At 40.8% G+C, this 13,633-nt stretch overlaps 1 protein-coding gene across 3 annotated transcripts in view; it reads right to left on the bottom strand.

Moving 5' to 3' along the window:
• Nucleotides 1–13,633, bottom strand: part of LOC137181083 (plasma membrane calcium-transporting ATPase 1-like) — a 105,166-nt gene that overhangs the window by 8,705 nt on the left and 82,828 nt on the right. The window contains exons 16-21 of one of the 3 annotated variants that reach the window (XM_067586447.1): nucleotides 12,706–12,897; nucleotides 9,595–9,808; nucleotides 9,241–9,452; nucleotides 7,314–7,421; nucleotides 5,724–5,906; nucleotides 956–1,081 (exon numbers count right to left, since the gene is read on the bottom strand). In XM_067586447.1, coding sequence (XP_067442548.1) covers nucleotides 956–1,081; nucleotides 5,724–5,906; nucleotides 7,314–7,421; nucleotides 9,241–9,452; nucleotides 9,595–9,808; nucleotides 12,706–12,897 — 1,035 coding nt within the window. Of the gene's footprint in view, nucleotides 1–870; nucleotides 1,082–5,723; nucleotides 5,907–7,313; nucleotides 7,422–9,240; nucleotides 9,453–9,594; nucleotides 9,809–12,705; nucleotides 12,898–13,633 lie in introns of all 3 variants that reach the window. The other 2 variants (XM_067586449.1, XM_067586448.1) reach the window with 2 other exon arrangements.

Here is a 13,633-nt window from a genome sequence, read left to right as displayed (position 1 = left end):
TGTCTGCAAGTTCATTCTTAAAGATTTTACACGGTTTTCTGTTAAAGGATGAAGCTGGATGTATTATATATAGACCAGAACCAACAATGTGTGACTTCCTGGCCCTATAAACATTTTTCCCCAAACATGGAACTGTTTCTTTAAATATCTCGCTGTGTTCGGCTCTACTTTGCATCTTCTGACTGAATCACAGCGGTTTGAAGTTTCCCTCCCGCGTTACTGTCTCATCGCTGTTTACTTATTGATTTCCTACAGATGTTTCAGAGCTGTATTTTCTGTTTTAATTACTAATGCAAATGCAAACTGAATATTTCCTGCTGCTGCTGCATGAAAAGTTTTCCACTGACGAACCTTTAGAAGACTTTTACTGTCAAGCAGCTGAAGAAAAATGGAGACACTTTAATTAAGGGTGCCCCCTTTTTTTAAAAATAAAATTAGTGACAATTTTATGCTATTCTGTCAGTGGATCTGTTTTAAATATCGCCGACAATGCTTGAATTATAGAGCTATCCTCTACTGCTAGATGTGTTTTGACCCGCAAATTACCAAACTAAAAGAATAATATGCTCTTCCTGATATTTAATTTATTCTAACAACTTTGACACATCAGTTTACATCAGTTCCAGCTCTATGTAAATTACTATCAAGCTTTATGACTCGGTTATCTATTATGATGATTAGGATAATCATTCATATAATTCAGAGTAGTTCAGACGTGCAGACACCCTGCTGGTGACAGAAACAGCGTGATGCATTTAGTGAGAGTCAGTCATGCAGCGTTCAGTGTTTCATGCAGTTCAAAAAGAGAAAAAGAGACAGAGTCCAGCCAGGTGAAGCGTGGTGTTAGCTGGCCTCCGGTCACCGACTCACTGCCTGCAGTGGAGGAGGAAGCAGCAGCAGCAGGGGGCGGAGCCCCGGCCGAGTTGGTGAGAGAAGAGGAGGAGCTAAGTCCTACGTGGGTGGGACTAGAGAGAGTTTTGGCGGCAGTGGCGTCATTGTGCTGGCTGACGACGGATGGCTGGCGGCGCAGGGCGCCGGGCACAGGCCCCTGGCCCGTCTGGAAGGTATAGACCACATCCATCTGAAGGAAGGACAGCCACAACACACCGTTAGACAGCAGAGATAGAGACAGAGCGAGGAGACAGGACAGAGGAGAAGAGACGGGACGGAAGGAAGGAAGGAAACAAGGAAATACTTCTGGAGAGGTTAGAGAAAGTTTTAAAGAGGCTGGATGTTGAAGTTTGGCTGGTTTAAAGGTCAGTAATTACATTTCATTTCTGAAGTGCAACATACACCAGACAAACAGCAAAGGAAAGGTCGTCGAGGCTTTTCTGGAGTGTTGACAAGTGTTAGTAATGAGAAACAGCACAGTGACGTATCCTGATGACTTGTTGTATATTAACCTGTGAGAACGTGTAACGCTGCTGAGTGTTCAGGCTTACAAAGACACGTTGCCAGTTTCTGTGTCTCCAAATACTAATTATCAACCAAACTTTAAAAAACTCAGTTGGTTTGTGGGTCACAAAGAGGTCTCAGCTCACCAAAAACCAGTTTCATTACAGCTTGTTTTTGGTTCAGAAGGTTAATGTTTCTTTGCATCGAGAATCAATAACTGTCATGTATCTAAAGTTGTCGGATTATCAGCCTCTTTGATCAGACAGACGTCATCACAGCCTGATATTAACATGTGATCCATATCTGGATACGTTATCTGAATAATGACACCTGATCAATAAAACACAGATGCATTTGAGACATTAAGCTTATTAAACAGGGTCGACATTCTTCAATGTAAGGTATCAAATAAGTATAATTTTGGTATTAGTACCAATACTCAGGTATGGTGTCGGCGCCAGTATTAAACATTTTCAGATGAGACCCTCCAGGTGTTTTCATATCAGAACCTACACACGACTGATTTGTTCTGCAGGAGAACAGTAACACTATAAAGCTGATAACAAAGTGGAAACAAGAAAGAGAGGATGAGGGAGAGATCAGGACGGAGGAGAGAGGTTTTAGGGGTGAGGAGGAGTTTGAGAGAAAAGCATAAAGAGAGAGAGAGAGAAAGCGGTCATTTAGTCAGTGAAAGACAAAATGTGAAAAATCCAGAAGAAGAAGCTCTGACAGAACGAAGGGACACGAAGGAAGAAACGGAACAACGAATAAAGAGCTTTTGAATCAGGCTGAAAGCACTTTGAGTGAAGTGGAGACAGAGAGAAAGAGGAGAAAATGTGTCACTCGGAGTGACTGATAAAGTTTCGGCAGCGAGGTGCCGCTTGTACCAATTATTACCCCACTGTGTCTGACTGTCGAGGCGTTGAGCGGCACAACGCTGCCCACCAGGATTAGAGAGGAGGAGGACAGGAAGAGGAGCGTGGAGAGATAAGAACCTAATTAGCTTGCAGCCTTTCGTCGCCTCCCCCTCCATCCCCTCGTCCTCCCATCCTCCCATCCCAGGAGGACGACAGACTGATATTACAGATACAAAGACGTAAAGAGAAAACAGAGCTTCCTTTTTCTTTGCAGTGTGTCTGATGGGGGGGAGAGAGAGAGACCAAAGAGCACGAGAGCTTCGAGGTCTGGTTCCTCCTCGCATCACCTCCTTCTCTCATGACGCTCTGAAGGCCGGGTGAAGGTTATTATAAGACACCGGATTCAAGGTTTCCAACCTCACTTGAAATCAAGCCCCGACCTGTTGCGGAGCTTTTGATCATATCACATGATCTTAATCAGCAGAGTTTACCTAGTTGTCATGGAACTGTTCGTTTTCTTAAGGACGTCTCTGTTTCTGACTATGTCCGACATGAACAAGAAGTTTCCAAAAGTGTTTTATGACGATGCTAATTGATGGAGAGAAATGTATAATGTTGATAAGAGAAGATTTGTGGAGAACACCTGACATGTTGAACCTTGAGATGTTACACTGTGTGCTCTGACTTTAATATCCTCCCTTCTTTATCTTAACTGCTGCAGAAGGGAGGCCACCACACAGCTGCACTTTCTTCCAGGGAAACCAACACACTCACGTCTGTCGGCTCCACTTCTTACCTTATATGTACTTATAATCAGTTTTTGCTAAATGTAACGTTACTGATCAAATAAATGAAAGAATAAGTGTTTGAAATGTTACTGGTGATTCCAAGGCTGCAGACATACTATAAAATTCCCAATACATCCGTTGTTGTTCAGATATTTGTTGAATTTGTTGTTATTGTTATGTGTATTTTCTCCAGAGCTCTGTATTCAAATAAATGACTGTTAACCGTCTCCGATTCCTGCATGTTGCAGAAGGACAGAGATCAACATTAAAGACAATTAATATGACTGTTGCAGAAACGTGTTTGAGTGAAGTAAAGAATCAGAAAAGATTGTTCAAGTTGTTTCTGGAAAGGAAACATTTCACGCCTGCAAACTCTGATATTCTGTGAGTTAGCTCGAGACTTCTCAGTCAGTCTGTGTGAAGAAGCAGCGAGCTGCAGGAGAGCTGCAGAGGTCAAACAGAAAAAAAAACTCAAGAGGACAAAGGAGAAAAACATAATAGTTATTATTAATTCAGATCTGTTTACCCTCCGGCAACAATAAGTACAAGTTAGTCCGCTGCTGAGAGGAAAACACCTGACCTCTCTGACACTGAGAGAGAGAGTGTGTGTGTGTGTGTGTGTGTGTTTCCGTGTTAGTGAGTGTATGTGGGAGCAGAACGCTGGCTGCTGTTACTGTAGGTGGGTGTTAGCATCCAGTCTAATGAAGCCCAAAGGGACTGAATGGGACTGCCTGTGGATATGCTAATGCTCAGTGAGTGCTGATCAATCCTGTAGGAGGATAACACACACACACACACACACACACACACACACGCATACACAAACACAGCATAACCCCAGACTGAGATGAGTCACTGGAGAAGACGGTGGTGGTGAAGGTGCAGCTAGTTACCCTCCAACACTAACAAACTGACTGATGAATGAAAATATCCAACAAGCTTTTTTGTCCCAAACGGTGCTGAAGCTCTGCAGCAGAGTGTGAAATTAACTTAACAGCTGCAGTGTGTGTGTGTGTGTGTGTGTGTGTGTGTGTGTGTGTGTGTGTGTGTGTGTTAAAATATCTCCAGTTTTACCTCCACACACTCTGCACTCTGAGTTTAATTTCCTTCCAACAGAAACATGTGGTTGAACATGTTTGTGGAGGAGAGTTTGTGTCACAGGAGAGACAACATGAAGCTCCAGTCAGAGACACAAAGCTCGTCTGTCTGCTGCAGCGACGCTAAACTTTTATCTAAAACTCTGATCGTCTGAACTGGATTTTTAATATGATGAAAGGTTTTACCTCTGACTTGAGACAGATGTGAGCAGCAAAGGGAACAAAAAAAAAAACAAAAAACATTAAATGTCACGCTTATTTTGGTCCAAAAGACTTTCTCATGTTCCAGAGTTTAGCGGTTTCGTCTGGAAATATTCAAAAGTTAAAATTAGCAAAGTTCAACAAAATGATTCCAACACTGAAATCAATAAAGTGAACGTTCAATAACCTCTGATTTAAGACGTGTCACGTTTTCACTCACTCTCAGCCTCTGGTTTGCAGTTACACAAACATTTCAGTGGAGGTTTATGCATAAATATTTATGATTAATGTTGAGATCAGACTGCGGGATATTTTAGAGATGGTCAGCGTGTTACATCAGGTGATCATAGAGTCATAAATTCTTGCCGTGACTTGGCAGAGAGACGTGGCTACAGGTCGGATCTCTCTGATTTTGACACACTATGAGGTCATTTTGTCTGTCTGGACGTTGCGAGGCGTCACAGATGCTGCAATGGTTGTCTTCCGCTATGACACACTACGCTGCTATTTTGGCCAGATCTCGCTTGTACGAGAGAGAATTATTATTATTATCATCCACGTCTGACCCCACTCAACATTATCAGGCTAAAATCACAGAGTCTGATCCAAACATTATATGTGAACATTTAAATCCGAGCAGAAATGTTTTGTTGTATCTTTGACCTCGTGAGTTTTTCTTGAACATTACTGTTGATAGTTTTTGAGTTTTGTAGAAACTATTATTATTATTGTTATTTTTTTTAGTTTGTATTAACAACTAAAAAATCTCATTACTGCCACTTTAATATAATTTTTACCAAGATATTGTGATTATTCATTCTTTAATTTTCATTGTAAAAACACAAACATTTGGATTATTTTATTTTTATGTTTATATGTTTCCATATTAGCCCGAAATGTCACCGCTTCAAACTAATCAGCTAAACTTTCGCAAATGTTTGTAGTGAACAAAGTCTTTCCTCACTGTCTTGATGAAACACGACGTCTGCCGGGACACACCGGGGCTGCTATCAGATGTTAATCTCACGTTGGTTCATCAGACGTTTGTTTGATTTTGGGAGAATAAAGGCGAGGAGGAGGAGGATAAAAACAACAACAACAATCCACCGGCAAGACAACTAACCAAAAACAAAAAAGTAAAAAAAAAAGAGAAAGAAACCGAGTATAATCAAAAGTAAACCCAGAAAGTCGTTTTTCATCTTCCGTACGTTACCATGACAACCGATATTTTCTGCAGCTCTGGTGGCAGAACAGACTTCTGCGTCATTTTATTACCTTCAAAAATACCAGTTTGAGAAACTTGTGATATCAGAAACCCTTAAAACAAAAAGTAAAGTTAGACGAGGTTGCGTGCTGGGTGTCATGGCGATTCGCAGCAGACGTACCTGCGTCTGGATGCGGTTCAAACCTCTGAACCAGAGGATCTGGCCTCTCCTCAGCTCCATCTCAGCGTGGTCGATCTCATCGGCGTCCTCTGTCAGCTCCTCCTCGGGGATCTCTTCTTTCGTGATGCCGTGACCCGCCTCCTTCAGGAACTTCAGGCGGTGGGTCGGGATGGCCGAGATCAGCTGAGTTAAAAAAATTAATAATAGCGTTCAGTTACTTACAGGATCACTCAAAGGTCAGTTTACTGGTCATGAATAGTTCAGCCAGTGGAAACTGTTGTGTAAAGTCTTTTGTGGCTCGGGAGGAGGAAATAACCCTGATGATGTCATAGCGATGTCATCAGGGTTATCTCAGCTTGGACAGAAAACATGAGTAACAAACTGAAGGTGTGGCGTTTGGGTGTTAACTAGCAGGAAGGGTGTTATGAAACTATCTCGAGTGACATTATGGGAAAAGTTTTTGGAGTTCAACTCAAACTAGAAACTAAGAGTCAGGATATTTTCCACTGCAGGGATTTTAATCTCTCCACCAGTTTAATGGAGTGTAATTCTACTGTGATTCATTGAAGTACCGTCTTTAAGAGCATCACTGAGTCTCTCCTGGATTTTAGTGGGTTTAATGACTTGTTGCCTAATTAAATAAAATGCATTTATTCATGATATAATGCTATACTACAGAAATGCTATTCATATTTCATAATATTTAATAAATTCTTTATCAACAAGCAGGAATGCCTGTTAGCTGTACATAAATAAATACATAACTTTATTATGTATGTATTTCTGTATGTAAACCCTGTACAATGTATTTTATTTCATTTCTCTTCTTTTACTATTATTACTTATTTTATTATAAATTAAACAGATCTGTGATGAACTGAATTTATAATTTACAGTATTCTATAGTCTTGTTGTATCATTGTTTAATTAAAAACGACAGGAAAGACACACAGAGACTCCTGCTGTAGCTGTACATCAGTTTTTTTATACTTCTGTCACCTCTTCTTCTCTCTCCGTTAAAACACACAGTGTTTTACCTCTAAAATAAAAGCACAGACCTCAGATCAGTCTGTTCCTCTGTCAGCATCTCTCTGTCTCTCTGTTCTGCGTCTCTGCCCTCCAACTGAACCCACCAGGCTTCTTACCACTGAACTTTTTTTTTACATATATATAATTATATGTATAAAAACATTTTTTTAAGCCTCTGTGTGTGTGTGTGTGTGTGTGTGTGTGTGTGTGTGTTCATGTTAACAGGATCATGTGTGTGATGGTGTGTTTGTGTGTGCGTGTATGTATCCACACAGGGACTGACACGCTGGGTTTGTTTTTCCCTTGTGCTCGTGAACAGGAGTCGCGCTGCTTTCATGTGCTGAGCTCATTACCATGGCGATGGTCGTGATGGCAACGCTGCAGCAGCGCAAGTGTGACAGGCAACAGTTTGCTGCTACAAACCTCACGTATCCACCTCTTCATCATCTCCTCCTGTACATGTTGTTTATTCTCACAACTCTGACTGATTTTTCTTGTGTTTCGCCTTTCGAGGCTGTTTGTTGAGTCTAAAAGCACCTTTGGTTCTGGTTCTGGTCTCACCTGTCCCCACAGAAGCTCTCCCACACCGATGAACACACACCACAGCCACTGGTCGATGGTCAGAGCTGTGCAGGAGAAAGGCTTCCCTCCGAACTGAACGATGATGATCTGAGGAGGAAAAGACACATACAAGATACTCTGTTAGCTGATCGTAAAGTCTTTAAGTATAAATCTGGTGATATTCTATATTTTTCTTGTGAGACCCAAACCAACAATGAACTAATCCTTCTGACAAGTACTGTGTGTGTATCCAAAGCCTGATATCTCATTCCTCTGTGCCATAGAGCTCCACTGTTGTCCAAAAACTATTAAAAACACATCAGTGAGTCACAACTTTGCACTGTGTGACATGTTCCTTCATTATCATGAACACACACCGTCTTTTATTTTGACTGACTCTCACACACACCATCCTGCTGCCTCACTATAACACTCACTAGGGCGCCAATTGTGTGTTAATCCACCACGGAATATAGTTCCCAACAAAAGCACTATTTCCTCCTGTTTGAGTAAAGTTTGTTAAAAACTAGGATGCCCAGATATTTTAGGAAATTAAACTATATATTTGTGATCTGAGCATATTACCCCGCGGCAATGTCAGACAGTACTGAGAGACTGATAAACACTTTATTCATTTTGTTTTTTCCTGTTGATAGTAACAAAAAAATAGAAAAATTCCAGCCTCATCCTTTAGACCCTGATCAGACATTGGCTTTTTAGCAGCCTGGGGCAGCTTTTTATAATTGTTTTCAATGAGAGTGAAGCTTCTTGCTTGCTGCTTTTGCGTTGCTGAGCCGCGTTGCCTCGTGTTTTTCTGCTCTTGTTTTTGCAGGAGCGCCCTGAACACCTCAAGTTGAAAAAAAAACTTCAACTCAGAGCTCGTAAGCGCCTGTCATTTGCGTTTCTTCCCATTGTCCAGTTGGATGAATTGAGAGACGGGCCTTCTGTGGTGGTGACAACAACAAGCTGAGATAACCAGTCTGGTCTGGGACAAACTACTGGTCGCTGTTGCTGGATACCTGGAGCTATATGATTTTGACTGCAGGCATGGAGTGAGTTTACTTGGTGACAAGTGATTTAGTGGTTGCTGAGCAACAATAAAAAAGACGTAGTAATTGGCTGTTTTCTTTAAAATTGTATGCTTCAACAAAAAAAGGCAGTGCGGTACTCCTCTTGTTTTGCAGATCTGTCTGATCGGGGCCTTAAGGAGTATGAACAGGTCATAAGATCTGTGGTTCCGAAACAGGGTGAGTTGAAACAGGGAGAGCACAGTTAATAAATGCTTTGGTATTATAGCAAAGCACGGCCAAGTTTATGAAAGGACTGTCATATTAACGTTAAGCAGACAATGAACCAGAAAACATAAGAACATGTAATAAGGCTGATTATCATACCAACTTCAAACTGGTAAAACTTTACAACAACTTACTTATTTAACCATGAAACACATGTACAATGTGATCAATCAATCACCTCAGACAGATCCATACGCATCGTGTCTCATGATCAGTTCAGTTGATAGATTGCATCATTAACTATAACCTTATTAAATACCTGCTGGCCTTTGTTGTGTGATAGAGTGCCTCTGCTCTTTCTCCCTGAAGATTAATGTTCAATAAATATCTTAAATAGTATAGAATAACTTTAGAGGTTAGTGGAGGCAAAGTGTTGCTATGATACGCTGCAAGAATCCCTGACAATAAAGTTTTTAGAGTCAAAATGTGGAAAATACTTTGCCATGTCATACCAGTCAGATGCAACCGACCCCCTTCTTCCCTTTATATTAACTATTCAATTTAATCATTTTTATACTCTAATTTTAATCTATACTTCTGTATCTATCTATCTAGAAGAGGGGCATGATAGAAAAGGTTTGAGAATGAAATGCATTACATGATGATGATGATGATGATGATGGTGGTGTTACCTGAAGGATGAAGGTGCCCAGCACGACGCTGCAGAAGATGGGGTTCCTGTAGATGCCCTCGAACACGTTCCTCTCTCCGTGGATCTTCCTGGCGTTGATTTCGTTGAAGAGCTGCATCATGACGAACACGTTGAACACGATGGTGTAATGCTCCGACGGCGGCGAGTGCAGGGGGGCGTTGCGGCCGCTGTCGATGTCGAAGAAGTTCTCACCTGAGAGACATTGTAAGAAAAGACACAAAACAAATCCATTTTTTGTCAATAAACACACTGATTTTTATAATAATTCCAATAATTAAACATCATGAGGCAGATTCTGGTTTGTCTCGTGAACGCTGTTAGTTGTTTAACTCACCGGCGAAGAGAAGGGTGAAGATGATGACGAGCTGATACACGGCGTGGCCCAGGATGTTCTTCATCATGGTCCTGGAGATGAGGGGCTTGTTGCGGCCGTATGGTTTACGTAACAGCAGAGATTCAGTCGGGGGTTCGGTGGCCAGAGCGAGAGACGCCAGAGTGTCCATGATGAGGTTGACCCAGAGCATCTGGACGGCCTTCAGAGGAGAATCCTGCAGGAGGAGAGGTCAGCGGTTTAAGTAAACATAATTAATAACCAATAACAAGCCGTCGTCTTGTTCTTTCTGTTATTTCCTTCCAGTTTCTCATCCTTTTTCTTCTCGTCTCTGCACATACAGCTTCGGGATAACGCATGAACGCCTTTTTAACCTCTTAAATTCACAGTTTAAGCACTGAGTGACACCTTATGTTGTTGTGATGTCTGCAGGTATTCAGACCACAGCCAGGCAGACACAGAGACATTCAAAGACATGTTTGTTTTTTTTCACCTGTAACTTTATTGTATGTTTTTAACTGCTGGATCCAAGAGTGTAATTTCCACTATGGATGGGAGTTATGTGTGTTGGTGGAGGTTGTTGGAAGACCTGCAGACAATACTCAGGGCAAAAAAAAAGATTTCCACCTTCTTTCCTTATTGTTTTGGTAAAAATAAATCATTTAATCTATATAATTATTTACTACAGTTAATATTCTCCTACAAAAATGCTGAATTGAAGATACTTCAGAGATTTTTGTAGTATCAGGTAAGGAAACTAAAGGTGATTGTAGGGTTGGTGCATTAATAATGCAAATTTCCATATTATATAATCATCATTATGGAAAGCACTACAACCGATTTAATCATAGTGTCATCATCGTGGTTAATCATTTGCGACACTGATTTAAGTGAATATCAAAGCAGAAAATAGCATCTACACGTGCCCCTGGGTCCGTCCTCTGTAAATAAAGACTTGAATCAGTTTCCTGTCTCTTAATGATCTGCGCTACGTTTCAGTGGCCGAACACAAACCAAGCGAAGGATGATCAGTGAGTATAAACACGGCGCAGAGACCACAGACCTGCTGAGTCCCTGTTATATTTCAGGATTACGATGGTGACGTGTTTCCATGGTTTCAGGCTGTATCTTAGCCTACTTTGTGTTCTTGGCTCTGTAGACGAGTTAGTTATCTGTCCTGCCAGCTGTGAGCCTTTGAATTAATACACGGCCGCAAGTTACTTTTTTTTTTTTATTGTGTCAGGAGTTCAGTTTCCTGATTAGAGACACATTATGAATCAAAAAAAATGTGACACGGCCGCCTCGCCTCCTCACAGCGCTGAGCTGGTCACAGTGAAATCACAAATGACTCGCTCGGTCTGATATCTGGATATCTGATCGATTTAATTTAAGACGGTAGAGACAGTGATTTACTGACAGCTCGGTCTTTGGTCTCCTCGTTTGGTTTGTGCATCCTGATTCAGGTTGAATCATCTGACTGAAAGGAGGGACATGAAACATTTAAACCTGATGATGATAAAGTTACAAGTCTATGGTGGAAATTTTGACTTATTATGTATCTTAATTGAGCTCATAGTTCTTATAATAGAATACAACTTATCCTTTAGATTAAAACCTCAAGAGGCATGAAGGTCAAATAGTGCAGAAAATGTTATAAATTTGCTGTTGTCAAAGAAATGCAGAGTCATTCTTGTCTCTACATCACTATTTTAGTTTAGAGTGTTAGCATGCTAACACTTTTTAATTAGCAATCAACACAAAGAGGCTGATAGGCTTTAGTTTTTCAGGTATTTGATCATAAATCGAAGAATTTGACAAATTCTGGTACTAGATGAAAAGTTAAGGGATCACCAAAGCTATTATAATTCATTCTGAGAGTGACATGAACGTCTAAACCAAATAAACAACTTCAGAATGTACAAGAAAAGCAAACACGGTGCCTTGTAACATCTGCATTTCTGACAGTAAAACAAAATGAACCGAAAAATACCAAAAAAGGACTCTTATAGTTTGGATAAGTGACTCAAAGTATATATTGACTTATTAGCAATGGAGCCAGCGGGATACCCCCTCCAACAAAATCACACTGGACAAAATCAACTGTGGACACATTCAGTATATTATTAGTAAGGAGACGAATGAGCTGCAAGCGCAAAGTCTGATTTGATTCAGATAAAAAGAGATATGGACATAATAGTCATACATCAAAATCACCACCATCCCTGTCCGTTCACATCATCGTGTATGTATTCTACATATTGAGTGTTATGTTACGTCACGGTTCGTCCTTTGTCTGTGGAAATCAGAAAATGTAAATAAACAATAATATAATGAATAATAAATAAATAAATAATAATTTTCCGTCTGTGTGCACATGATGTATGATGACATTTTAATTTCAAATCATTTCATATTTGAAAATGCATAATTCCTACAAAGATGAAAAAGACAATGAAAACTCAATGAAAACACTTCCATTATGATAAAGAAATTGATGTGGTGTGATTTTTTTCAAACTGGCAAACAACGTTGAGACCTAAACTTAAAAATTTAATTGAAAACTGAAATTTAATTTGAATTCTGTCCTGATCTGGGTTCAGTTCTAATGAAAACGATGTGGAAACGGCTTTTTCATGGTTATTTTCATAACAGTGGGATTTTCCCAGGCCTCTTTTGTGCAAAGAAAAAAAAAAAAAGTCATACATCAAAACCACCAGACAGGATGTAACATCCGATTGGCTGGAATGCACCAATCAGAGGACACCATTCACACCGCTCTGATTTCTGTCTGTCCAGGATCAGTGAATTTAGGCTTGGTTTTTTTTTGCCCTAGAAAGTTATATGACATTAAAGTGTACATAATGTGCACACAAATGGAGAATTTCAATTGGATTAAATTATTTAATTTCAATATTGGCAGCTCTGGGCTTCCATAGAAAAAACACCACAGACAGCAGATGTAACAGAGACTGAATGTTAAAGCTATAAACAATGTTAATTTCAGCTTTAACAGTGAACTCATGAGGTAACGCTGACCTGTTGTGACTGGTGTGTCTAACCAGTTGTAACCAGTATGAAGACCAGAGCAGGATCCACCTGTGAGCGACGGCCTACCTGTGTGATGCAAGCGCCGGTAAACGCCACGATAACCGCGACCACGTTGACGGTCAGCTGGAACTGCAAGAACTTAGAGATGCTGTCGTAGACGTTCCTCCCCCACATGACGGCCTTGACGATGCTGGTGAAGTTGTCGTCAGTCAGGATGATATCAGACGCCTCCTTTGCCACATCTGTGCCGGCAATTCCCTAAAAGGAAGCAGAGAGGGGCGATCAGATTCCGGTTTATGATTTTAGATGGAAACTAACCTGCAGCAGCGGGTGCTTAACTTCCTGTAACATCCTGTCTCTGAGTATTATAAACCGCTGTGTTGCATTTTAGTGTCTGATAAGCCTTCAAATTCACAGATCTGTTACACAAAATTCCTGGATCATATTTCCTATCTTGCTGATACCTGAAGCAGGACGCTCCCACACCAATATTTTCAGTCTGTATGCCCGCTTACTCTGCTGAACATGTAAAACAGTTCGACTGGTACGAGGGAGATGAGACTGAAATACAATATAGTTGAAATTTATTGTTGAAAAAGAAGAAAAACATCCAGCGTTCTCGGAGGGAACAACCTGACCGGTGGCCCCCCGAGTGGTTTGAGTTTGACACCTCTGGTTTAAAAAGGACAATGCAGTTAAAGTGTACGAAGCTTTGAGAATATTTTTGACACAGTGGTAAAAATAAAAACAGGAGGATCATTCTGGTGTTAACAGTAGCAATAAAGAAGCTGTGAAGTGAGTCGATGAGTCTCTTTGCAGAGTCAGACGCTTCCCAGACAGACGGAGGTGGATCGTTCTCTGTTCTCGACAGAACAGGTGATAATTGAACGGGGAATATTTGGATGCAAACTGAAAATATTCCATATGAGACACATTAGGACTGAAGGTCATTGGTTTAAATCCCCAGACCGTCTCGGTGATGTGTTTAGGAACA

Source organism: Thunnus thynnus, chromosome 4 (genome assembly GCF_963924715.1).
Source record: "Thunnus thynnus chromosome 4, fThuThy2.1, whole genome shotgun sequence".
Lineage (NCBI taxonomy): Eukaryota > Metazoa > Chordata > Actinopteri > Scombriformes > Scombridae > Thunnus > Thunnus thynnus.
This window is presented reverse-complemented; position numbering and strand designations above follow the sequence as displayed.